At 40.4% G+C, this 26,669-nt stretch overlaps 4 protein-coding genes across 4 annotated transcripts in view; 1 reads left to right on the top strand and 3 right to left on the bottom strand.

Moving 5' to 3' along the window:
• The window catches only part of LOC106658835 (flotillin-2), an 85,198-nt gene that overhangs the window by 40,322 nt on the left and 18,207 nt on the right, over positions 1–26,669 (top strand). The gene's annotated exons all lie outside the window — the stretch shown is intronic.
• Positions 1,521–12,605, bottom strand: LOC106658830 (glucose dehydrogenase [FAD, quinone]-like). The gene is made up of 5 exons (XM_014380960.2): positions 12,190–12,605; positions 9,717–10,211; positions 5,862–6,045; positions 3,342–3,891; positions 1,521–3,108 (listed from the first exon to the last, which is right to left on the bottom strand). Exons 2-5 carry the CDS (start codon positions 10,128–10,130, stop codon positions 2,331–2,333), a joined length of 1,926 nt encoding a protein of 641 aa, XP_014236446.1. The 5' UTR covers positions 10,131–10,211; positions 12,190–12,605; the 3' UTR covers positions 1,521–2,330.
• LOC111694568 (glucose dehydrogenase [FAD, quinone]-like) lies at positions 15,680–19,664 on the bottom strand. Its single transcript, XM_023463208.1, has 5 exons — positions 19,174–19,664; positions 18,513–19,094; positions 17,407–17,571; positions 17,175–17,327; positions 15,680–17,104 (listed from the first exon to the last, which is right to left on the bottom strand). Exons 1-5 carry the CDS (start codon positions 19,483–19,485, stop codon positions 15,806–15,808), a joined length of 2,511 nt encoding a protein of 836 aa, XP_023318976.1. The 5' UTR covers positions 19,486–19,664; the 3' UTR covers positions 15,680–15,805.
• On the bottom strand, positions 20,352–22,692 carry LOC106658831 (glucose dehydrogenase [FAD, quinone]-like). Its single transcript, XM_014380961.2, has 2 exons — positions 22,621–22,692; positions 20,352–22,441 (listed from the first exon to the last, which is right to left on the bottom strand). The coding sequence occupies exon 2, from the start codon at positions 22,415–22,417 to the stop codon at positions 20,537–20,539; it is 1,881 nt and encodes a 626-aa protein (XP_014236447.1). The 5' UTR covers positions 22,418–22,441; positions 22,621–22,692; the 3' UTR covers positions 20,352–20,536.

The raw sequence follows: 26,669 nt of genomic DNA, 5'->3' as shown, positions 1-26,669 counted from the left end.
GTAAGTAATCTTATTCTAGAGCAAAACAACGCGATAAGAACAGCTTTGAAGTTTACTCAAAACGTCGGTTGGTAAGATAGTTTGAAATGAGTAATGACTCAAACAAAAAATACTGTGAATTAAATATTGGATGAGTATGAAGTACTCAAAAAATTCTCTATCTTGGGGCTAGTGATACTGTGATACTGTCTTATATTCTCACTCAACCGATAGCATTGAAGTGTTTTTCCGGTTTCTAGCGCGTTACCTTTATGCATCATACGTCACATGTAAAGTAGTCTCGGCCAAACAACTCATTTCCGTGTTTTATTATGACATTTGGTTTTACAGCTCTGAGAGGACACTTTCTCGGTTTGTGATTACAAATACAATATGCACGTGCCCAAGGAACTTGACGGCTTAATCTATTTTTTATGCTGGCCGCATTGTTTCTTTAAAGGAATAATAACGGCTTATTTTTCACATGAAATTGCCTAAAAATATTTTATATCTTATTTTTGAATAAAAACACGCTCGAAGAAAGTAAAAAATATATATGAGAATAATTTTACTTTATAAATTAATGGATTGAATTGCGAAAAAACGAAGCATAATCCAGCGATGTTAACTTTCTCCAATTTTCGTGCAAATATTAAAATTCGTGCAATACGCAAAAGATCATATAAATTTGTCGTCGAATATGTGTAAACTTCCAGTGATTCTGATGTCATCGTTCAATTGACTTATGTATTACCGACCTACATATACAATTTACTAAAGACAAAATGTAGTTGATGAAAAATAAAGTCGTTTAAAAATCATCAACCCCAAGGATTGAAAGACACTACGCTTTTAGCTCATCTAACATTTAAACGGCACGTCGTAATGACCAAAAAGTTAATGAGAAACCCACAAACGTCAGTTGAAATGGTCGATTGAGGTGTATTTTCACTTTTTTATGCATGCAAATTTTTTTCTCTTTCTGTCCTCTTTCCTCCCAAGCCGAGTAACGTGTGCTTTCTTAGAAAAAACGCGTTTCATCTCGCTAAAAGTCTTGATACAGTGATTTCGCACGCACGCCGTAACTCTCATGAGCGTGTACGTGTATGTGCTCTTGCGGTGGGCCGTTTAACAGCTGCAACGCGGCGATCTTGACAATGTTGTGCAACGTATCTCTCTCTCTGCTGGACACAGGCGAAATAGACTTTCATTTGCGAGTGCGACGGTGCAGTCTATGCGTGTGTTTGGCGCGATATTCTCGGCGCACTGCGCCTTTTTTCTTATTACGCTAAATATTATAAAAACGAGATATCGCGATGAAAAGCACTTGTGCTCTGACTATCGTTTGCTGATGGAAAAGTCGTGCTGATTCGTTGCACGAAATCGAAAAACGATAGTTCCGATAAACGAATGTAGAATTGGTTTTGTCTTTTATCATTTGCATCACGATGAAGTTTTAACGAAATATTTTAATATACTTCTAAACAATTTTATTTTGTTATGGGTTGTCAAATGAGTAACGGTGTTTTATTTATTTGGACACATTTAATTTAATCGATTTGATTGTAAATCAATTGCATCGACAATTAACTACAAAAGGAACAATAAAGATATTTTTACATTTTTTACAACCTCGTAAATAATTTAAAATCATAGTTGCAGCATGGAATTCTATTATAATCATTACACTTGTTAAAAGTAACTTGTCGAAAGAACATGCTTTACATATCATTTATAATCCATCTAAAATACTTTTTTCCTCTTCTTTTTCCTAAAAGAAACCATTACCTATTATTTTATTTTATACAACATTTTTCGTATTCTCATTGCATGAATCTCATACGCAAATCTATACAAAAATGGCACCATTGAAATATTACATTTTAACTAGTAAACGCATAAAAACTACTAAATATATATCTAAAAAATGACTATAAAAACTCCACATGTACACTTCAAAAAATTCAACTATGATACACATCACACATTTCTTGGCGCGAATGCATCGTCAGGGAAAAATGAAAGGCAGATACTTCTGCAAGGACATTATTGCAAAAATCAACTCTCATATCTGGCTGCTATTAGATCTTAAATGAAAAATTAATTCATTCGTCTATGTATAAAAGAAAAACCCATTGGATTTTTGCTTCATTCGCACAAAGACATTCGTTTATGCTAGACATTATTCTGAATAATTAAAAAATTATTCGGAAAATCTATAGCATAAAATTCGATTATGCAACAAAATTCAGACAAAGTAACACTTAAGTTATAAATTAACTTTCATTCATCTAATACACATCACCCAAACTATTTGATAAAGTTCCATTTAAACAGAATAAAAAAGAGGTTCACGCCGCACTACTAGTCCAGTTAGCACTTCTATAAACTCTATTACTCCTTTTAGTATTTTTCAACCAGTATTCCTTGATCATGTCCGCGCCTTTTTCGGCAATCGCAATCACAGGAGCATTGATATTGCCATTAGTGATGGTAGGCATGATCGAGGCGTCTATGACTCTCAAGCCTTTGACGCCGTAAACTCGTAGTTGAGGATCGACGACTGCCTCTCGGTCCCAAGACGGACCCATCTTGGCTGTGCCGCTCATGTGGTAAATCGTCATGGTGTACTGTCGGATGACGCAGTTCCAGTACTCGTCGGTGAAGTGAGGCAGATGCCGGCAATTGGGCAGCTTTTTGCTGTGGAAACGAGCCCCGAAGCGCTTCATCGTGGGCGTCTCGCCGAAAGCTATGGCCGCCTTGACACCCTCCCTGAGAACGTCCACGTCGTCCGGATGAGTCAGATAGTTGTGGTACATCAGTGGATAGTCCAAAGGATTTTTCGATCTCAGCTTGAGGAAGCCGCGTGATTTGGGTCTGAGCATCATGGGAAATACTCCGAACACGTCGCGATTGTTGATCTCGCTGAACATGTAGTTATAAAATTCGTCGGTCAAGCCGTGAGCAGTCTTGACTTGGGTGCCGCCGTCCGAGTTGGTTGACGAGCTCGTGATCATGAACTCGATGTCCGGCCAGTCGTCCGTCTGATTGGCATACTTAGTCTTGATGAATCCCACGGCTTCCAAGCCTACGCTCGAAGTCAGCGGTCCATCTTCGGTTATGGCATACCTGAGGATCGTAAAATAATATGATTATACATCGATGCTGTCGTAATCAATCGAGTTTCATGCCGCGAAAAAATTAATCGAATTTTTTCATTCACCAACCGAAATATACTGCTCGCATTGCGAAGAAACAAAAAAAAGTTATTATCGAGCAGAAATGAGATCGGAAAGAGAAAAAATTTCCTTTCAAGTTTTAATTCTCACGCTAGGATTGCGCAGAAATAAAGTAGAAATTACCTCAGAGCCGAGTTCAAGTTGACCAATCGATTCATCACCAAACTAACAGGATAATCGATCAAGAAAGCCAATCCACCGACGGCGATGTGATCCTGCAGATTGCCGCCTACACCGGGTGAATCGTAGATGACAGGCACCCCAACCTCTTGGAGATTCTGTCGCGGCCCGACGCCCGACAGCATGAGCAACTGCGGCGAATTGATAGCGCCGCCCGAGAGGATGACCTCTTTTCGCGCGTAGACCGCTTGGAGCTTGCCGTCGCGGATGAACTCGACCCCGTAAGCCTTGTGGCTGGTCGGGTCGATGAGCACCCTCGTCACGTGACTCCAGAGCGACAGATGAAAGTTGGGCCGCAGACTGATCGGCCTGATGAAGGCTTTGGCCGTGCTGCAGCGCGTGCCCCTGCGCATCGTGAACTGATAGAGGGCGAATCCGGTCTGTTGGCGCCCGTTCACGTCGACTATGTCGTAGCCCATCTCCTGGCCCGCCTGGAGGAAGGCTATGCCCAGCGGCGTGTTGTAGGGTGAGTCCTGGACCGTCAAGTAACCACCTGTGAATTGATTAGTGCTCGTGAGTTACTCTGACAAATAACGCATAAACTTTGTCACAAGGGTTTTTAAAAAAATTATTACAAGTACTCTAACGTCATTGTGTACGTCGATATTGTGAAATCTGCCTCATTATGAATGCCATCGCTATAATAAAGTGACGATGACTTCTTTCTCTCAATACAATGGCCGTAAGTGTTGGTCAATCGCAATGCATAAGTGTACTCGTTCGATTACAGCAGATTAAGTGCACTGCAGTAATGAAGAAAGTAAAAAAGCCTCTAGCGCGCCTGACAATCTCTTTTACAATGCCGCAAATGCGTCGGTTTTCAAGTGTGAAGCGCGAACCTACATACAGTAGACGGATAAACCGCGTGGCAGTACAGTAGTGCGTGCGCGGAGTCACGTGAGCCACTACGTATATACATGCTCGCCGCGCGCAGAAGCTATTTAATGGCGCGCACCGGCGTGGAGCAATATTCGCGCTCGATCGCGAACCGGTCCGGTAGCCTGGCATTTGATTTTGTTTTTCGCCAGACTCTTACGTAACTCGACCTAGTGAACGAGTCCACGGGATTGCTCTTTCCCTGCTTATTTTTTTTTCGCGTGAATATACTGCGTCCTTAATTATTGCGTCAATGCCAGCAACGCAGCTGTGGACTTGTGTGCAGCTATATATATACTATGTGTGTGTGCGAGCGAGTCCTCGCTTTTGACTAACGAACATTTTTCGCGCTCCACGGAGCCGAGAGAGAGAGAGAGAAAGGATATATATCGAGTTTTATATTTTTCAATAACTCGCCGACGAATGCCGAGCTCGAAACTCGATTATCACTGTGTGTGTTGGACTCGCACCCTGCACGATCGTCTTGAGAAAATATGATTTTCATTTCTAACGCGCGGATATAAGTTTGCGGCTACGCCAATTTACATGCTACATTTTTATCGATTTTTATGATATTATTTCGCTAACCAATAATATTTCAATCGATTGCGAGTCGTACTAGTCGTATAAAGTACTACAATTATTAAATCGCTCATGAAACAGTGCGCGCGATACGAACATTTACATAATATCGATTATCATCGAGCCTGTAAATAAATGTTGCATACATTTAATCGGAAATGGTACAAGAGTGTCTTTTTGTTGACTTATTATAAAAGCTCCGTAGCTGTGTTTGCGCGATGAGTGTTTGCTTTTTTTATTCTCTACAAGTCCTTTAGCGAAATAAATGTAGAATACATAGAATGTCGTGACTCGATCATCTGTAGCGTAGCTCGTAACACGATTTACGATATTTTTCAATCGATCATTTCTCGACACATACTTAATATTACATAGCTTAAAAAACATGCCTTTGCACTGTTTTATTGTATTTTACTCTTTTTTTTTTAAATTCCGATAGCTTAGCAGATTATCTCTTCAAAACATCGCGTCGAAACAGTCGCATCCGTTCCCGACCCACATTGTTCCGATAATTTATTAACCCGAGGTTCGTTGCGCTAAAAATAGTATCTATGAAATCGATAATGCGTGTATAATATTTAGCAATTCAAATGCCAACTATGTCAGCTAAATCTCTATTAAGCAGATGGTTTGTGCAATAATAAAGCTTCGAGGCGAGACAAGCATTTTTTCCCTTCTGTATGTAAATCTTCGAAAGTAACTGCGTGGACTTGTATACAAGTGGCGAACTATGCATTGACGCAATGAAATACATGCGTATACCATCTACGCACGAGCTCGGCTTCTTTATCACCATTTATAATATTTTTATGCGGTTCAAGCGGTTAGTTCGAAGATACAATAGGAATAGTATTTCCAATTCATTACCATATAGACAATCTAGCGATTTTTTTACTTCTAATAAGTAGAGGCGACGATCGAGCAAAGTGAGATCGATTTTGCTAATGGAAAAATACGCAAGCCGTTTACGTTAACTTATAAAAAAATATATGAAATTCAACATACCAGTGTTATGGTAGACATTATCCCTCGCCAGGTAGGGATTTCTTTGATCCTCGGATTTCTTGAAGTAATGGAGTAGGTCATCGTAGCCCCAGCCGGGGTTGCCGAAGCTCTCCCATTGGTCGAAGTCACGTCGGTTGCCGCGTATGTACAGCATCGTGTTCAGAACGCTCGAGCCTCCAATTACCTGAAGGACAAAATTATCGATTAAATCTTTTCTGTCTCGTAACGATGGCTAAAACTCAACTTGTTCATTTGAAAGAGACGAATGAATATTGCGCATACGATAGATACACTTCCTGGCAAAAAATATTAGCCCCGGCGCGAGTTCTTAAATACGTATGTGCGATCATCAATTATATCGCTATCGCGCATTGAAACGCGTCGGCCCGCCAGTGAAAATACTGCATTAGTTGCGCACACGTTTACTCTTTCAAACTAGAGCCATAAGTAGGAGTTAGCCAACAATTGCGCTTTTTTTTGACCGCGCACGAAATCGCGCTTTCAAATAGACTTCATGCACGACCCACGAGGAGAGGGAAAATACACTTGTGCTGCGAGCGCAATAAGTGTGGGGATGTGTGTCAACTTTTATAAGCCACGAGCGGATTATTTTGATACTTTCTAAAAAATAGCTGTTACATACGCGCGCGTGTGTGGCCGTATTGTGCTGGTCACTTGGGCCGTTGTTTGCGTTTGGTTTCTTCATTTTTTGGAAATAAAAATCCAAATATTTCCGCGGCTCTATGTGAAATGTATAGCGAGCAAGGTTATCGCGATTGTGCAGCCTTCTGCAAATACGAGTTTTTATATCGAAACTTATAAGATTTGTAATATGCGCGCAGGCACACGAGTGCGCATAGAGCGAAAGTTTGGCCTTGGCTAATTTTCGTTGTTGCGAACGCACGCCGATATATTCCATCCGTAAAAATCGCATGTATAAACCCTGCTTCAATGTAGTCTAAGTGTTTATTTAGCTTACGAAAAATATATTACATTGATATCTTGAAATAGAACGAGATGCTTTAAATATAGAGTCTGTGGCTGAGAGAATTTTAATTTGTTTTAATAAACTTATAATTAATTCGAGACAAACATTTCATACGTTCAGATGGTGATAAATATTTAAATTTAGTATAAAACGTCTCGAAAAAAATTCTGATTCGTCAAAATGGGTCATATAGATTGGTTGTATTTCGTTGTTTGAGGGTAGAAAATAACAAATGTGTGCGTGAATGAGAAAATAGTCTCATCTTATCAAAAAAGACGACACGACTGAATTTCGTAAGAATTTCGTGCAAAGAAGCCGTTCAATACGCATTAACACCTGACGCTGTGAACGTGTGTACTGTCATCCTTGCTCTCATGCGCACTTGTCGTTTACATAAGGTACACAACGCGCCTACCGGATTTTTGCGCTTACGCACACGCCCACGCTCGTGTCTCATCTGCTTGGTATTAAAAACTGTCCAAGCAGAAAAATGCAGGATTATCCCTCAGAAGAGATCATCAAACGACTTCCCAAATACCCGAGAAAATGAGAATAGCCGTACGATTGTACTGCGCCGCGTATTCGATTTACCCTCGCTTGCAGGATCGTGCAAAATTCACTTTCACTGCGACCCAATTCCGCGCGTATGTATTCTTGGCTTGTCGCGTACTTGAAACTCGACGTTTTTTTTCCTCATTTGTCTACATGCATCCGAGCGAAGCATCGACGAGTAATTTCGTTTACCGGTGACCCTGATGCGATCCCTTTGGCTGTTTACCCCCTTGTGACTCCTGCTCAGCATACGATGTAATATAGCCGCACGTACATTATGCTCGAGGAAATGCGAGGTTGCGTCAGTCGTCTTTGGGGTTTCCGAGCGTAAACCACATTGATGCATTAACTTTTCACTGCAGGAAATCGGCGTAAAACAACAAGGTCGTCCGTTTGCCTACTTAATAATCTCGACGTAGCACTCGAGTGCGTTAATTCTTTTTTTCAAGTGAGAGTACGTACGATTATAAAATATTGATCAATTAGAATTATTATTTGTGATTATTATTTATAGGCCCATTAAAGTATAACACTTCCGGGTCTACCTGTGAGCTCGAGTTCTATCGTAATTTCATAAGAAAAAAAACATTTACACAATTCCATTTAGATGCAAATCTAAGTGCGTATGTATGTTGTGCTTGTCTGATTGCACAATTTTGGCTAATAATAAGCGAGTATTGATTTTTAATACTCGACACTATAGATATTTCAACAATGGCTCTTAACTCTCGGAACTACCCGTTATCTGCTTGTCATATCCGCACGTGTTATGATTATCCAAATAATAAATCGAGCGAGAGAAAATAGGCGCCGCAACGGTGAAAATGCATTGATAGTACGATCGCGAGCCTCAATGATGACGTATGCCATGCAGTTCTGCTTCATTAATAATCAATGATTCTCAAAGCCCCTTGAACGGTAAGCAGTGCTTTCCATTGCCTGTAACTACGCACCTCTATATATCACTAATTGTGTACGCGTTCGCAATTGCGACGTGTTCATTTTCGCCTCTTTTTTTATATTGGGCTCGAACTTGCAACTTGTACGAATGACGAACGGAGAAAAAATATGAGACGTCTAGTGTTATTTACGATGAAGTTTAAGCAACGTTTATATTAAGTACTCGTATACGTTCGGCGTTGTAAAACTTTTATAACGCTATTATTATCGAACCTGTTGTTACGCGCCGAGTCATTATAACATCGTTGGATTTGCATGTTGTACGAAATGTTTATTAACGTATCAATGCTCGATGGGTGCATTAAAACTAATCGATATGTCGGTATATGCTTATTCAAGTGTGAAACGCTAAAGCACATGTACACAGCAAAATGAAAACAATCGATATCGAGAGTAAATATAGCAGAAGCTGTAAAATGTTCTACCATAATAGACTGTTAAATAGTCCGCTAAATGCTGCTAAATATCATTAACATAGGCGGACATAGGTAATTTTTTCGGTCACAATCATACCTATTTGTGTACGTATTGTATTATACTCATTCAGTGTTGATATTTACAGGCTAGATGTAGTGTATGAAAGCTCAAATTTAACGTATGAGATTTCGAATTCACATTTTTTTCACTTTTTTGCGCCTCCTCCTGACTGTATTCAGTGCCGATTTCTTTTGTAAAAGATGGTTTATAAAGTGCAAAAAGCCACAAGAACTTGGTAAGGAATTATGAAAAATGTTTAGATCATTCATTACTCGATACAATCACAAAAATATGCTTTGAATTAAAAAGAAATAATGTCGATAATTTTCATACATTTTTAGATTGCAAGATCTAGTATTATTTTTGATTTCATTTAAATTAAGAGCTTGCTGCAGGTCATGATTGATAATTTGATATACTATTAAAAAATTATGTAACGGTTGAAACTTTCTATTACGATATTAAGCTATTGTCCAAGGCTAATACCCCCAAAACTTTTTTAATACAATAATTATTGTAGTAATTACATCATGATTGATTATCGTAGGTGATGTAGATTGAAAAGAACCCGGTCACAGGTGTATGTTCGACACAGCGCAATCGAGAAAAATGTAATCAATCGGGTTGAATCACGAAACAAAAGCATACTATATTCTCGATGTCGATTAAAACAAAAGCGACAATGTAAGACTCGATTCAAGTTGCGAAAATTGAGAAATTTATTTGCACATTATTGATATAAAAATGTCGTGTGTCGGGACATTTATACCGGCAAGAAATACTCTAGATGTTGTACCGAATGCAAAATGGGTTAATAATCTGTTACGGTACATCGAATGCCCTTTAGAAAAGCTTGAGTGTCATATGCGTGTACGAACCTTGCCTCTGGTCCAGCAGCAGCGCTTGTCTATCATGGCCTGGCAGGCCGAGTCTTGCGGCTGAGTCCTGTACTTCCAATCGAGCTTGCTCTTGTGCAGATACAGGGAGAGGATGGGCACGTCCGTGATCTCGGTCTCGTGTCCTCCAGCCTCGAGGAGGAGCACCGACCAGGCGGGATTCTCGGTGAGCCGATTGGCGATGACGCTGCCCGCCGAGCCAGCCCCGATGACGACGAAGTCGTACTCCCGCCTGAGCTCGCGCTGCACTCGCGGATGATTCTCCGGGTCCATGAGGTCGTAGCGAAAGTAGGCCAGGGCGCCGATGAGGATCGGCACGATGGCGATGATTTTGCCGACGCCGAGCAGTAGCGTGGCCGCCTTTATGGCGCCAGCCACCACAGCCGCCACCACCATTGCGAAATTTGGTCCTTATAACCGATACGTCGTGTTTGCCGCTTCGGGCCTATATATCATGCTCGTCCAGCGTCCGGATATCTGCGCAGCGCAAAAGGATATGTTTATAATGTATATCGATGATGACTCGGAACTCGTTCGCGTCTGTTCGCACGGATGACGCGCCGCGACGATAAGCTCCAAGAGTTTCTTTGACAAAATCACGAGCGAGGAAACGAACTCTCACTCGGGAGAACAATGCTCGTCCGAAGCACTTTCGACACTGCAGACGTATATTATACACGTGCGTCGCGTACGCGTCTCTATTCGCTAGTCGCGTCTGTGTCTATCTGTCGTTGTTATTTTTTTTTGCGATTCATAACGCAACCGATAAAGTACGTGCGTAGAGAGTAGGCGACATTCCTTCGACTCGGATTGGTTGCGTGGATTATTCAATCGACTCATCTCCGGCGTTCGATATTCATATATATGCTAAGTCTGCACTTTCATCGTGACTCAGATACCTCTAAATGTGGCGGCATTTCTCCAATAAAAAAAATTGATACATCGAAAGATTCTACGCGATCGTCAGCGGAAACTCTCGGCACGCGCAAATATATCGCTATTAATTCGCCATCTGAGGTTTCATTTGCAACCGATCGCCCAAAGAAAATGAAATCGAGATTCGCGCGCGAGTTACGTACTATACGAATATCGAGGTAGCGATCAAGGTCGCCCGCGCACATCGTCGAAAAATCCTCCATCGAGCGCGTGTTATGGCTATGGCTATTATGTGTACGATTTTTAATTGAAATCCAGTGTATTTATTTTGTAATTTCCGTCATTAAAGTTTGACGCGCGCGCTTCAACTTTCGAGAAAATGTTTGTTTCGAGAAAAAAATCTGTGAAATTTCTGCTACGTTCTGAGCTGATTTGCCGGCTATTTTTTCTCACTTACCATTACATTGTAAAATTTACACGCGTTCTGCGAACGATCTGTAATGCGATTAGAACCAAATATTATAAAGTGTCTTTCAAATATTAATTTTAAAACCCGTACAGGTGTCGATGACCCGAGCCGCGGTACTACTCATAGCGTCAATTTTTATAAATCGTCGAACTCATCAAAAAGCTAATTCAAACAAGTTCTGTAGCATAACATGAGAATCTCCTCTCCAAGACTAGGTAAAACTTTTGAGCGCGTGTGTCAATTCAAACGTGGCCTTTTCGTGTGCCGAAACAAGCAAATAACAACAATGTTTGAGTAACACTCTAAACGAGAGTTTGAAAAGTATAGCTCAAGGGGGTGGTCTATTTATGTGTTTTTTGCCCATCGAGGATTTTTTCTGTACTTTCATGTGCAATCGCGTCAATTGATATACATACATGTTTCGTAACAAATCTTTTGAACGACTCGACTTTCTATAGAGCAACGATGATGCCTATGTATTTATAACTTACAAGCATCTAATTAAACGCGCACCTGTAACTATCGTACCTATACATTGTATCGAGCAGACGATGATGATGTTAATTGATACATATATTTCGCGCGGAAGAAAAGTAGAGAAGTTCACCTGCATCTCTTTCAGATCGGTGCCAACACTTTCTGTTTATTTCTGTTTTAGCTTGGTAAAATAAAGCACTCCTACTCCGTATTTAGCACTTTGCTGCACGTTGAAAGAAATTACGGCATTTTTACGAGTTATGCAAAAAAAAAAAAAGAAGAAGTTGGTACGTCAATGTACGCTATATTTTTTTCTTACAGTGTATACGCGTGGCGATGCGCGTCGAAAAATATAGAAAAAAAGTGAAAGTCGTAATTAAGTACGCGAATTTAGTGAGTATTTAGCATTCAAATTTATAATTGTATCCGGGCGTGAATTCAAAATCACACGTTAACGATGGCTTTGTCTACCTTTGTTTACGTTTCTTTAGCTATTCTGCTACTGTCAAAAATCCACATTAATTTCTGGAAAAATGGCCAACGAGCACGAATACTTTGATTCATTTGCAAGAAAGATTCGATATTTCATTCAGCAAACTCTAACGCGTACAAAAAATTTAAATTAGAACCCACCGGTATGCAGTCTTGCAAGTGTCAAAATCGTGTTAGCTTCTGCGTAAGTCTTGTCGATGAGAGAGACGACACCACACAAAACAATTCATAATACATATATTTGACACGAGACACACAAGGGACACACTTGGGGGTTTTTCTATAATAATTTGCACAAGCACATTTCTTGGTCAGCGCGCGCGCGCGAGCACACAAATAAACGCGAGAAGAGCCGGTGGCCGACCGGTGTCCAGCGAAAGCGTAAGACTGTGACTTTGGCTATGAAACTTGGAGCGTATAAAGGTGTCTGCGCGAGAGATGGTGTGTACGAGTTCGACTTGCAAGTGCCACCACCATCGCCTTTGTAATTCTCGTGTAGCCTCGCGCACGTTGTATATATACACACGCACACACGCTTACAGATCCAGCGCTATAGCTTGCGAGCCTTATACATTACGGGAGCTCCACGCGCCACGGCAATTTATATACAGAGAGATATAGCATACTGTATGTATCGACTTTTGACACATTCGGGTTTATGATATTAGCGCAATCCGCGAGCCGAACTTATTCGCCATAAGATCATTACTCTGCTCTCACGTACGCAAATACACTGTTTGCAGCTAATGCACTGAAAAGAAGAAAATCCATTCTACGGTCTGGAGGAAATTTCAGCCATGTTCATCCGCCGAGAAAAATTATTATGTATTTTCAAATGCTCGTGGAAAATTATGGCGCTGGAAATTATCGCTAGTTTCCGCGCTGAACGTTTTGTAATGTACCTCACACCCAAATTTTCTAAGAAACGGGCGAGTTGACAGGTGCTAATTGAAAGTTCAAATCACTTGGATGAACTAATAGAATAACGGAAATGCATCCTCCATTAGAAAAGTAAACTTTACCCTTGCAATGACGATTCTGCTTGACAAGTACACATCTTCTATGTACATTATTATAACGCAAATTATGAAACATTTTCAACAATAAATTGCTGGTGTACGTGCAGTTTTTAAAATAATTTTTTTACAGTTCCCGCTGCTGCGCTTAATTATAATGACTCATTGAAACGCCGTGAAGAAATCATTCATGCAGATAGACTAATCAAAAAGACCGTCAAGATAGAAAAAGTTTACATACACATCCGCGCGATGAAATTGCAACACGTCGAGCGAGTGGCGGGAAATACCGCGTGTCGTGTGTTTGTGCATGCGTTCGATTCGCGCGAGACCCCATCGAAATTCATTTCGATCTCCGAATGTATAGCTGCCGATCGACACGTATGCCCGACTTATTGCTTAAAGAGCGTGTAACCGATCCAGCCCCAGTATTACATTTACGAATTCGATTTGTAAAAATTTACATACCAACTCATTTAATTTACACGTGTCTCTTATCATGATATGTACTAACAATTTGTCTCTTGTATCTTGCAGGTTGGTAATTGTTTCAACTACTCGTGCGTGCAGTGCATTTCGAATAAGTAGTGAGTATACGCACGAAAAAGAAATTAATTATCATAATTATTGTTTTATGAAAATTCATAAAAGAGTCGTGAGATGTTTATTTTACAAAAAGTTACGATTATAAAATAATATTTATTTACTTGGAAAATTGCCAAGTGCACATTTACTGAACATCATAAGTTTGTATCCCGTATCGTACCCTTGTGTATTATTATTTATTCATGGTGCAATATGTGCGCATAAAGTACACATTCGTAACTTTCGCTTCTAGAACGCAAAGCAAAAAACCTTTCAATTTTTTAATGAACAATCATATACTCATCGAACTTCGTTGCAAGTCGCAAGTGTAAATTGTCTGCAGCAAAAAATTTAGGGTATCGCCTTGACTCTCAAAAGACTTAATTGAATGACACGATTCTCAGAAGCCATTAATATGGTTTTTTTTACAAATCATTGTCGTCTATTCAAGTTGATCAATTGACTTGTAAAATTTTTGGTGCTTCATTGACGTACTTCAAAGCGTCATATAATTTCATGAAAACTCGAAAATATTACATTTTACGGCAAGCAATGAAAAAAAGTTTACGCAATTATCATTAAATAAGGAAATTTTTTGTTAAATAAGATAGATTTGTAAATAGTCTTGTCTTCTCGTGGTTGCTAAAGCCGGTGAATGAAGTTAATGCACAAAAAAAAAGAAAAAATTAACGCACGCATGAAAGCGCTAAACAGATCGCGTGCGCATAGAAGAACCAAGATCTAGTAGCCTTAAACTTTGCGGAAAGAGCGCGGCTGTAATAAGTTTCCGCGCTACTGGTGGAGGCGATATGCTGCTTCATTTGTGTAAACTTATCATCGTAATTCTCATTAATGTATAATCTGAGAAAGTTGATTGCAATTGAAAAACTCCGTACGTGTAATAACGGTTGTGAGCGGCTGAAATGTTGAAAATTTGGATTGGTACATTTTTTTGTGCAAAATAAATTATACTTTCAATTTCAATTTATTTTTTTCATCGATATCACTAAATATCTGATCTTAAATTTTGTAATCGATGAATTTATGGCCAATTTTGCACTATTATCACTTTCATCTTGATTCGATTACATACTGGAATTTTACAGTCGCCATTTTAATTTTCTTATATCAAATTACCTGTTTGTAATTGAACATACCAAGAACTAGTGACAATAATTGATGCTGAGTTGCAATGAACTAATTTGATCAAACAAAAAATTTGTCACCTCATTAAATATTAGTGTACTATTATGTTCGGTATTTAGCTCATCATTATAAACCATTTCAAAATCAAACAAAAAATTAACTATGAAATATTCATAAAAACTAATGTAAGAAGCTGCGTTTGATTTCTAGTTTTTTATGTCTTTTAACTTTCGAAATCGTAATGTGCGAAGTACAGTCCAATAATTTCTCAATTGTATATTGTATTTTTCATGAAGTAATGTACATTTTCTCGATCATTATAAAAATATCTGCAATTATTGTTTTCCACTATTATTTTGAAGAATCCGAATACAATTTTTATTAACTAAAAAAAAGGATTTGTTAGACCGTTATCCTATTTGGATAAAAGAACGACAATAGCAATGTACCTTAAACTGGTAAAACAGTTGTGAGACTTGGTAAAAAAATTACTTCGAGGATTATAAGGTAAACGAATACTTTCACTCGAAAACAAGAAAAATACAGTCCTGAAATTCCGGTTGCCTAGGTTCAGGCGGAACAAATTATATGCGCTCGATAACCAAGGATAAATAGTATATTTGGCACCTACGGAGTAAAAAACTGGAAAGTCTCAGAGCACGTGTAATTTATCAGCCGAGGCGAAGCCGAGCGAACTCAAAATATATTATTTATTTAAAAAATACTTATTTTCAAAATATAATGTATACGAAGGAAGAAAATTATGTTTAATATCCTCAAGAACACAATATACATAAATGAATCTTACAAATGTTAATCTTAAAAAAGTCTTACAATTCTTAAATGATAAATTTAACTCGATTTATACAAAATTATCTGCTAAGTTAACTATTTATGACCAATTTTCATATGTGATGTATTATAACTTTCATAAAATTCCAATTTTAATACTTTACACATAGTCAATTAATAAATATTTCCTTGAAACAACATCCCCTAAGGTATATTGATCAATCATAATTATCGTCGAGCCAATCCTCTTTGATCATGTCACTAGCTTTCTCGCCGATCATAATCGTTGGAGCATTAGTGTTTCCTCGCACTACCACAGGCATGATCGACGCGTCGACCACCCTCAAGCCCCGAACTCCGTAAACCCGCAATCGTGGATCGACCACTGCCCTTGGGTCGCTTCTCGGGCCCATTTTGCAGGTACCCACCGGATGGTAGAGCGTCGTCGTGTACTCCATCAAGACGCATCTCCAGTAGTCCTGACTGTTGAATCTGTGGCGTCGGCAGGCGGGCAGCGGCACGTCCAGCAGCCTCATGCCGTTCTCCTGAAAGGCTCTGGTCTGAAACAAGTCCTGAGCTATCCTGATGGCGGCCAGCATGGCGTCGAGGTCGGGATCCTCGCCGAAGTAATTGGGATCCATGAGGGGCGGGCCCCAGACGGGGTCGGTTCTGTTGAGCGTGACGCTGCCACGACTGCGCGGGGCCAAGAGCACCGGCCGGATATTGATGCCGTCGTAGTAAGCCAGCGGCATGACGGCCGTCTCGCCCGACTCGCTCGGGTCGAGCACGTAGTCCTGCACGTTGGTGCCGTCGAAGCAGAACTGCATGTCGGGCTGGCCGTGGCTCGTCTCGAAGGGCGTCTGGACGAAGGCGCTCGCGGCCAATGATCCGGTGGCCGCCAAGGGGCCCTTCTGCTTCTCGAGCCACTTGTAAGCGTCTCGCTCGATTCCCTTGATGCTCTTGCTCGTGGCCGTTTTGTTGGACAGCACTATGACGAATCCGTCGGTAGTTACGTGATCGTGCAAATTCAGCCCGACGGCCGAGTCGTAAACCAGGTCTATTTTGTGCTGTCGAAGCATTTTTGCCGGTCCTATGCCCGACAATTGCAGTATCTTGGGCGAGTTGATGGCGCCGGCGGAGACAATGACCTCCTTGCGAGCAATGGCCAGCTTGGTGTAGCCGCTCCTCGTGCTGTAATACTCGACGCCCGTGGCGATTTTCGTTTTTCGATCGATCACGACGCGAGTCACGTGCGCCTCGGTCTCGATCACCAGATTCGGCCTCTTGTCCCGTATCGGCCTGATGAAGGCGCCGTTGGTGCTTTGACGCGCCCCGTGGATCGAAGTCGTCTGCATGTGCACGACGCCGAGCTGATCCTCGGCATTGGGGTCGACCAAGTTGTAGCCGATCTCCTGCCAGCCGTTTATCAAGATCTTGGCGTTTTCGTCGATGTAGTCGAACCACTCGACCGTCTGATAGCCTCCGGTGCTATGATAGTACGGGCTTTCCTTCACGACCTGCGACCGAGATCGATATTTTCTCACTTTGCATAATAAAACGCGACATCAGTTTTTTTTTAATACTTACCTCGGGATTTTCATTATCTTCGGATCTCTTGAAGTACGGAAGGACTTCGTCGTAACTCCAGCCCTCGTTGCCCAATGCAGCCCACTCGTCGTAGTCCTGCTTATTACCTCTGATGTACATCATGTAATTCAACACGCTCGAACCTCCCATCACCTGAAACGTAATTTAAGGTCGCTTGAATAAAGTTTAGGCGTCGTTAAGTTCGAAACGAGATCAATTTTCCAGTCATTACTTTGCCGCGCGACCAACCGCATCGGCCACCCCGTTTCGAGCGACAGGCCTTTTTCATGCGAGTCGTTCGGTACTGCCAATCGATGTTGCTTCCTCTCAGAGCTGGCGCAAACGCTGGTACGTCGGCTACCAGAGGCTCGTCTATTCCTGCCTCGAGTAGTAATACCTGTGAAAGAATTTATTTATCATTTTGTTATTATGTATTTCTATTATTTTGCAGTGGGCGATTCAACTTAAATCTTTAGATATGAATTTCTCTACGCCAGAATTACGTAAAAGTTGTCTGGTTATGAGCGCGTATAATGATATGCTTTCAGCTAGTCAATTATTATAGAAATCGTTGGAATTGCAAATGAAGTGCTATGTATAGGATAGATAGATAGCTACGCCATTCTATGTGTATCACGCGCACACTGCAGACAGTCTGGAATATTGTTTACGCGGTGTAAATTACAACGTTCGCGTGTCGACGCGTATACGCGCCATATACACGTGCTTTTGCGTGCATGGTAATGCTGTTTTCTCGAGAGACAAAAATGCATCGATTTTCACGAGCTGCAAGTGAATTTTGTGGGCAAAAATCGACATTATATAGCTGTAGGAATTTACGCAATCGAACAATTATAACTTCGGGCAATTGTTGACCGCAACGAAGTTTTTTCTTATTAGCTTATGGACTATAACGATCGCTGCATACTACGCTTGTAATTGACCAGCATTGTGATTATGCAACTCGACTGATACTACACTTTTGATAAGACGATTTTCTAATGTAATTTGTGTTTATCTAAATAATTGAAGTGCACCTATGGAAGTCTCAATTAGATGCACTAAAAACTTAGTTGTACAAACTGTAAATTGGAACTGCGTTTACGCATGTTTTTTCTTATAATTGACCAAAGAACAGGAAAACTTTCAATTATTTTACTGCTCGAATTTTACGAGGAAACGGAAACAAAAAAAGTCAGATTCGTTCGAAATTTTTGCACTCCAGTCGAATAACAATTAGAGCGTAGCATTTCATTGTTAATGTCAAATCTAGTTAACCGCGATAGAAAGTGTTTACTCCTTAACGACGTTCTTTTTTTTTTTCCTCTAAACACTCACCTTCCACTGACTAATTTCACTGAGGCGATTAGCGACGACGCAACCGGCCGAGCCAGCTCCCACAACAATAAAATCGTACTCCTTGGGGAGAAATCCTGTAGGCTCCGGAAATTCTGCCCGCGCCGCTGGTCCATTAACGGCCTCGTCGTATCCGTCCTCCGGCATCATGAGCTTGTCGAACGATGGCACGCTCGTACCGTAGAGTGTCGCGTGCTGCTTACGGAACGACGACAAGCCGCCGCCCTCGCCGTCGGAAACGAAGGGCGCCGGGGACATGAGAAAGTTCGGCAGGTGATTCGACGGCGACTCTCGACGTATGAATTGCGAGGGCTGACTCGCCGCGTGCGTCAACAGGGGATGCTGATAGTTTTGCTGATGATAAATCATCGTGGTCAAAGGAGTGGGCAGCGAGGCGCTCGTAGAGTACGGAAAGTAAAATCGCCGACTGTCGAAACGATCGCGGAATTTCGGTTTTATGCGTTGGCCGTAGTAATGGGTATATCGTAACAGAGGGTGACTATAGCCATAAAACGGCGTTGCTGCTGTTGCCGGTGTTGACCTCATTGAATAAATTTGCGTGGGCTATTTTTGTTAAAAAAGAAAAACAAGCTTGTGTAATGTTTACCTATATATTTTTGAGAAATAACTTGCGCATATTCACCTGCTCCTCCGAATCAAAATTATCGAAATAACTACCGTCGTCTTCTCTGCTTTCATCGTGACCGATGCGCGATTGTAATGTAGCCGATGGCTCGTGTAAATCACTAATTACCGTTGAGATCGTATTAGCCTCCCCCGAGTAAGTTGATTGAGTAGAATGAACATTTGATTTAGCCATGCTGAACATACCATCGTTCGAGTAGCCAAATAAACTAGCTAAAAAGCTCATAAATAGTATGACTGGTGGTTGACAAGTCGAAACTTGTGTATAAGCTGGGCACAGCTCTGATAAATTTGGTGGCTCCCACGACATGTTTTATGGTTAATTGCACTTGTTTTACGTTCAAATGATAAGTATTAAAATCAATTGAACTAACTCGAAAACTTGATTTATTTATCCAACACTTTTTATCACTAAAAACACTCTTTCACACGAATCACATTGTTTATATTGTCATGACGATTTGTTTTTCATTAAAGTACACTCGGCGAACGATCCGATCAACTACTCGAACCGCAAAGTACAATGCGAAGCGAAGGCGAAACTTTCAAACGTGGATAGTCTTGTGGCTTTGTTATCCAAGTTTAAACTGGACTAGCGAGTAGAAAAGATATCGCGAAAAATATTGAGTTTGGGTGGGGTGATAAGAATAGTTCAATTATTGTCAGGTTCTGTTATGAAAACTATAGCAGCTTTTTAGTAGCGCACGGTTACATGGGTACATGTAGTTGAAAATTGTTAAATTAAAAATTTTTTTGCACCATGATAACTCCTGAATTTTGGTCTCTTTATTGATACGATATTTTTTGGTGATCTAAGTTAATCAACTGTTTTATTATCAACGTAAAACAGATTTCTTTTTGGAACTCAGTCAAAGCATTACGATAATATTAATATTTTAAAAGTCATCAATGATTTACAAAATATAAATTTTTGGTACACTTGTGTTGGAAAAAATGTTTTCTTTGAGTAACTGATAAGAGTTATAAAAATTATCCTCATGTATTGTTTGAAAATCAAATGACTTATATTAAAACTCTTACTTTGTGAAATAAATCAAAACTACTGTTTTTAACTGAGAAAGATTAAATTAACATACATGATAAATCATTACTTTGAACTATATGCTACTTTTTTTAAGGTGAATTTATGTATAATTCATGTAAAAAAACAATTGATTCGTCTTAAATAATTTTTTATTTATCAAAGCAATTGATGATTGGATATTTTTACACTAAAATAACCATTTAAAAATTTTTTTTCTTGTTAATAAAAAGTCAGTAATTATAAAACTATTTATAAGTAAAAATCAATAGCAATCATATATAAATTATATATTCGTTGTAAAATTGATAATTTCTTATTATAGTTCGTCTTTAATGTGCCATTCTTCTTTGATCAAACTAGATCCCTTCTCAGCAATCATTAAAGTTGGCGCATGAGTATTTCCGCTCGTTATAATGGGCATAATCGAGGCGTCAATTACTCGTAGATTTTTAATACCGTGGACTTTCAAAAACGAATCAACGACGGCTGTTTTATCGTCGGCAGGGCCCATTTTGCAAGTCCCTACTGGATGATAAACACTGGCAGATGTATGCCTCAAATTACATTCCCAATATTCGTTAGACTCGGTATTGTATTCGGCACATTTTGGAATATTCAATGGTCGCAATTTGATTCCTAATTTTTTGAACGTGGTCGTATTCAACAGAGCACGCACGCTATTGAGCGATTCCAGCATAACGTCAATGTCTTCTCGCTTATCGAAATAATTAGCATGAATTTCTATGTGATCGTTAACCTTGGAAGTTTGCAATTTCAATTTTCCCACACTCTTCGGATTCAACAGTACTGGGCAAACCATTATAATGTCAGATTCTTGATTAATTCGATTTAATTCGTCCGTAAGGTTGTCATCAAAGTTAAACGCTTTACTGAACGCGTTAGCTTTAAAAGGTTGATTCCGCGGCATGAGACTGTGGTGGAATTCAATATTAGGATACTTGGCAGCAGAATCTTTTGTGTTGATAAAGCCGAGAAAATCTACTCCCCCTGCAGTGGCAAATTCTCCAGAACGACGAGTCAAAAATTCATACGCCCAATCTTGCAAAATGTGAGGTGATACTTGTGGGGCAGTTTGATTGACGTAAGATAGATAAACTCCTAACCAAATCACGTGATCTTGCAGATTTTTACCAACCGGTAAATCTGCCACTACGCGTATATTTTGGGCTTTTAGCTCTTCCTTTGGTCCTATTCCAGAGAGCATGAGAATTTGTGGAGTGGCTATGCTACCCGCCGAGAGTATCACTTCTTTCTTGCTCTCAAATTTGACTTTACGGCCATCTTTCAGTGTCACTCTGACTCCGATCACTTTATTCTTTTTCATTAGCAGGGAAGTAACTTGGGCCGACTTGACAACGTAAAGATTTTTCCTATCCTTAATCGGAGTAAGATAGGCTCTGGCGACGTTTTGCCTTACACCTCTGTCGATAGTCCCATAGACTTTTCCGTAACCAACGTACTTGCCACCGTTCAAAAGCTCCATGTAAGGCCAATCAAGCTCCTTCACGGCCGACGAGAGTATGTCGTGCAAGCCGCTCTCCGAGTAGTTGTAGCTCCTCAGCGTCAGGGGTCCGCCAGTGCCGTAAAATTCATCCCCGTACTTGGCCACAATGTCCGGATGATAATTTTCGATCTTTCGCAGGTACGGACGTACATCTTTGTAAGCCCAGCCTTTGTTGCCCATGGCAGCCCATAGGTCGTAATCACGATCGGTACCAGTCACGTGAAGCATGGCATTGATGGACGAACTACCACCCAGTGCCTTGCCTTTCGCCCAAATGCACTGTTGGTGTCGCATGCCCTGACAATAGCGATCGTTCGGCTTAACCTTGTAGTTGTAATCTTCCTCTGTGCTTTGTAGCAGTAGTAAGAGCGCTGGTAGGTCGCTGTTGATCGATGGGTCCGTGCCTCGCTCTATCATTAGAATATTCCAATCGCTGATATCGGACAGTCGACGGGCTAATACGGAGCCACTTGATCCACCGCCAACAATGATGAAGTCAAAAAAACTGTTGGCTTTTTCCATTGCTTCTGCTGTGCGGTCGGGTGGATAATTTTGATTATTCGTCAATTCACATTGTGCCATCAGAAGACTTCGTATTAGTAGAAGGAAAACTGAGACATTATCACTGCCCGATGCGCTCGAATGACACGAAGTTGATAGGCACTCATTCATTTCTGTTGTAGTTTTAAAAGTCCACTGTTTTAAAAAAATATATCGATGAAAAATAAAAAAATTATGTGTACTTTATAACACTTTGTTAAATTATAAATCGCTAATCACTACATGATAAGTTTATGCACCCAATGCTCTTTGAGAACTACTTTGAAAATCAGAGCATTGACGGATTATGAGGTATAACGTAAGGTACGACTTACCTAATAGTTATTTGAACCGATCGTTGTATCGGTCTCGCAACGTCTAGTTAAGTTTCACAGTCGTGCGTCAAGCTACATCATCAACAAACCCCCTTCCAGACCCATACGTAACCGATATTATCAAGAAAAATGTTTGCTATTGTCTGATGTGTCGAAACGTTACATTATTGTCAATGAAGGTTTCATTCTTCAAAAATCTACATTTTAGATAATATGCTTATTGAGAGATCTTTTGAAAACTATTTTTTCGCATTGTAGAATTAATTGAATTAAGGTTGAGTGTAAAATATACACATGAAATTTGAGAAATGATTTATCATCTTATTTTGTTACTCGTTACATCAGAGTTCAAAATTCACACACGCGCACAAAAGCGCGAATTTGGCAATTTAAAAAATTTGAAATATATGTAACCGGAACAAAATTTAAATGAAATATTTTATGTAGATGTGAACATGATTTTTGTTGGAGCTTATATACGCATGCTTTTAGAATTACAACAGTAATGGAAAAAACTGCGATAAAAATCAGAATACACAACGGTTTTTTACTTCTTTATTTATTAGTATTGCGTATATTATATATCATTCAATCAAAGTAAAAAACAACGTGCTACTTATAATTTTTTCTTAAAAATTTGTTTGACTTTTTCCAACTAAAAATACAAAGTTGCCTGAACTAAAAGTAAAATCAAAATTTTCTAGTTTGTAAACAATGGAATTATTTATTAGACTATCGTTATAAAAATTAATTTTACAAATATTAGTTGGTGAATGTTCAAGATAAAAAGTCAATATTATTACGTTGACTTTTCGTCTTTCATCCATTTAGTGTAAATCATATCAGAGGCTTTCTCGGCCACCATAACTATAGGCGCTACGGGATTTGCGTTGGTCAATATCGGAAAAATCGACGCGTCGGCGACTCGCAAATTTGGAATGCCGTGGACGCGAAGCTCGTGATTGACAACTCCGTCGGGGCCCATGCGGCACGTGCCAGCCTGATGATTTTCCGGGCCTGTGCGTGCTCTAATGAAGCATTTCCAGTAGGCGTCTGAGCCAAACTTGTGTCTATGAAAAAAAAGATATAGATATTCATTTTCTATCGCTGTAAATGTTGGTGATTTTTTACATGCATAAACTCTGTATTCACCTCGAACACATGAAGTGTGGTTTTGTTTTGAGCTTCAAGTCCCACTCTTGCATCTTTTTCGTTTTTGTCAAATCGATGACTTTTTTTACTCCTTCTAGCAGTACTTTGAGATCGATTTCATCGGTGAAATAATTCGGGTATATCAGCGGATAATCCATAGGATTATTAGAGGCGAGCTTGATATATCCTCGGGAGCGAGCATTGACGAGGGTAGGCCTGATGACGATTTCTCGGCGCTCGGCACAATCGCCAATGGTGCCGTCGTGGCACTCTATGTCCAGTCCAGTCCGTACGCAGGACGAGCTGAAGCCATCGAAAAACACTTGGATGTCAGGTACACCGGGACTATTGGCGTAGGAAGTTTCCAAAAATGCGGTCAACTGCGTCAAACCGGTACTGGCCACTGGTCCGCTACGATTGTATACGTACTCGTTCACCGAGTCCACCGATAGCGTCTCGTAAAAATCATCTTTGATCGACATCTGAAACAAAAATTTCATGAATTTGTGCTTTTAGAGCTTGAGGATTTGTTTTAAAATATTTTTTACCGGGATGCCAACTGCCACGTGATTTTGTAAATTTCTACCCACTTCAGGCAGATCAATCACGCTAGGAATTCCAAGGGCCTGAAGATCTCGACGGGGACCGATACCTGATTGCAAAAGTATCTGTGGCGAGCCAATAGCTCCAGCAGTAAGAATAATTTCTTTATTTGTTTTAAATACTCGTTGTATGCCCTCTTTATCTATCAGTTCGACCCCGTAAGCTCGTTTGTCCCATTCACTCGTCAAAACTTTTGTTACGTGGGCATTTGTCAAAACGTACAAATTTTTGTTCTTTGCTGACGGCCTCAAATAATACCTGAAAGCATAAGCACCGAATTGCGTAAAAAAAATCAATAAAATTTAAAAAATAAATCACCTCGACGTTGTGCCTCTCAAGCCGTCCTGCACCAACATAGGGGCTATCATGAAGCCCGTTTGCTGATCTTGCCGCAGTCCTGCGGTCTTGTATCCCAGCTCGTCGGCAGCTCTGATCACCTCGTCCGCGAAAGCTGGCTTGTGCGTGAAATAATCTATGGTCATCGGACCGCTGCTGTTGGTACTCTTGAACATGCCGTTCCTCGCGTGTTTTCGATTCACCGGATTCTCCGCGCGCTCGAAGTACTTTTCGATTTCGGCGTAGGACCAGCCGGGATTGCCGAGTTTCGACCACTCGTCGTACGTCGACGGATGGCCTCGCATGTACATCATGCCGTACATGCCACTCGTACCGGAAACCATCTTCCCTCGTGGCCAAAAGCAGCGTCCGCCATTTTCTACGTTGTAATTTTTTGAAATAAAACATTTTATAAAAATTATAAACATGCAACCATTTGTGCTTCAGTGTATAACGATTTATTTACCGAGACAAGCCGTCGGATAGGGTTGAGTAGGCTCGGTCGTGTACTGCCAATCGAGCGACGAGTTTATCGCGTTGAAGGCCAGTCCAGGTATCGCGGTGAGCGATGGCTCTTCCGGGCCGGCTTCGATCAGCAAGACTCGCCACCACGGGTGATCGCTCAGGCGCTTGGCTATTACAGGCCCGGCGACTCCGGCGCCAACTACGATAAAGTCGAACCTGCGTTTGAACATAATTTCAGCTCGTGCATCTATTTTTCTTGTGAAAAAGCAGTAGTTGAGGCATTACCATTGCTCTTGGGGCAGCGTGTCGGTGCCGGCGCGTCTGCACGGATCGGCGATGTCGCATCGCGCCATCATAAGCGCCTGAAGCAGCGTCATGAAAGACATCAGGCGTCCGCAGCGCGCATTGATGTAGGCGGTGTCGTTGAACCGACAGTGGCAACATCTCTGGCTTTCTACGGTGCCGAGGGCGCCGTGCGAATAGTCGTAAACGAGCTTGCCGCTGTCTCCGCTGCTCTGAAAAATTATTTCGAGCGATAAAAAAACCTTTTTTACACATTGTGTCGTGCATATACTTTCAGCTCGAAAGATAAAAAAGAGAGAGAGAGAGAAAAATACAGCTACGCGTAACGTTTTCGTTGCAAGGGAATTTCAACGAGGCTTAGAGATATGTCTTTACAATTCTTAAGTTTTATACGGCTCGACCTGTAATTACAATTCGTGCGTAATTCGACTTTACAATTTACTGCTTTTTTTTCGTCCAGCTGATTCACACTGGACCAACTCAAAGTGCATGATTTAAGATCGTACCTTTAGAAATGCCAATTACTTTGGCGAATAAATAGAGCAAAGTTATAATACGTAAGAAAGCTTATGCAAACGAAAATATTACAGAAATTATGTGCACAACCGTCAAAATGAAAGAGCTATGATCCACACTCACAGCTATTGTTATTATTTAAACGAGTAAAATTATACTTGATTTGTTTCAAAGCCCTACACGCATTTAAACAGCCTTGAGAATTCAAGAATAATTTTATTATCAACAGATAATCGACTTAATTCAGTTCTGTCATCATTTCAATTTTAGGTATAGTGCAGAAATTTTTCATTGACTATAATACTCACCTCATGATTGATACATTCCGTTTTAATTAGACATAACATCAAAAGCAGGAATAGTGAAGAAGCATTTTTGGAACACATTTTTCTAACTAATTTTATCACAAGAGTTGACAACTGAGCTCACTGTCTTATAAAACTTGACAACACCTTATATTTATAATTTTTCCATGATAATGACGTAAAATTTTTTAATTTTTAAATTCACAACTCACACTTGTTCAACTACACGACCGCAATAAAAAGTTTGCTAATAAATCATGGTATTTTCTTGTTTGTTTCTTGTCAAAAGATGCACTGAGTCATTTTTTATGCTATCCCGCCAAACTTACCGCGGCAAAATTTGTACTGCGAGTCTGGGACCCAACTGAA

The sequence above is a fragment of the Trichogramma pretiosum genome, unplaced genomic scaffold, assembly GCF_000599845.2.
Source record: "Trichogramma pretiosum strain Unisexual culture from Peru unplaced genomic scaffold, Tpre_2.0 scaffold28, whole genome shotgun sequence".
NCBI classification, from domain to species: domain Eukaryota; kingdom Metazoa; phylum Arthropoda; class Insecta; order Hymenoptera; family Trichogrammatidae; genus Trichogramma; species Trichogramma pretiosum.
This window is presented reverse-complemented; position numbering and strand designations above follow the sequence as displayed.

What these genes read in the sequence shown, in the direction of transcription:
- LOC106658830 (XM_014380960.2), bottom strand. Translation starts at nt 10,130, where the DNA reads ATGGTGGTGGCGGCTGTGGTGGCTGGCGCCATAAAGGCGGCCACGCTA. An exon ending in GCTGCTGGACCAGAGGCAAG is followed by an intron (nt 6,046 to 9,716) that starts GTTCGTACACGC and finishes TTTGTCCTTCAG; the next exon opens with GTAATTGGAGGCTCGAGCGT. An exon ending in TAATGTCTACCATAACACTG is followed by an intron (nt 3,892 to 5,861) that starts GTATGTTGAATT and finishes ATCAATTCACAG; the next exon opens with GTGGTTACTTGACGGTCCAG.
- LOC111694568 (XM_023463208.1), bottom strand. Translation starts at nt 19,485, where the DNA reads ATGTCGTGGGAGCCACCAAATTTATCAGAGCTGTGCCCAGCTTATACA. An exon ending in ATTTTGATTCGGAGGAGCAG is followed by an intron (nt 19,095 to 19,173) that starts GTGAATATGCGC and finishes TAACAAAAATAG; the next exon opens with CCCACGCAAATTTATTCAAT. An exon ending in GCGGTTGGTCGCGCGGCAAA is followed by an intron (nt 17,328 to 17,406) that starts GTAATGACTGGA and finishes ATTACGTTTCAG; the next exon opens with GTGATGGGAGGTTCGAGCGT.
- LOC106658831 (XM_014380961.2), bottom strand. Translation starts at nt 22,417, where the DNA reads ATGAATGAGTGCCTATCAACTTCGTGTCATTCGAGCGCATCGGGCAGT.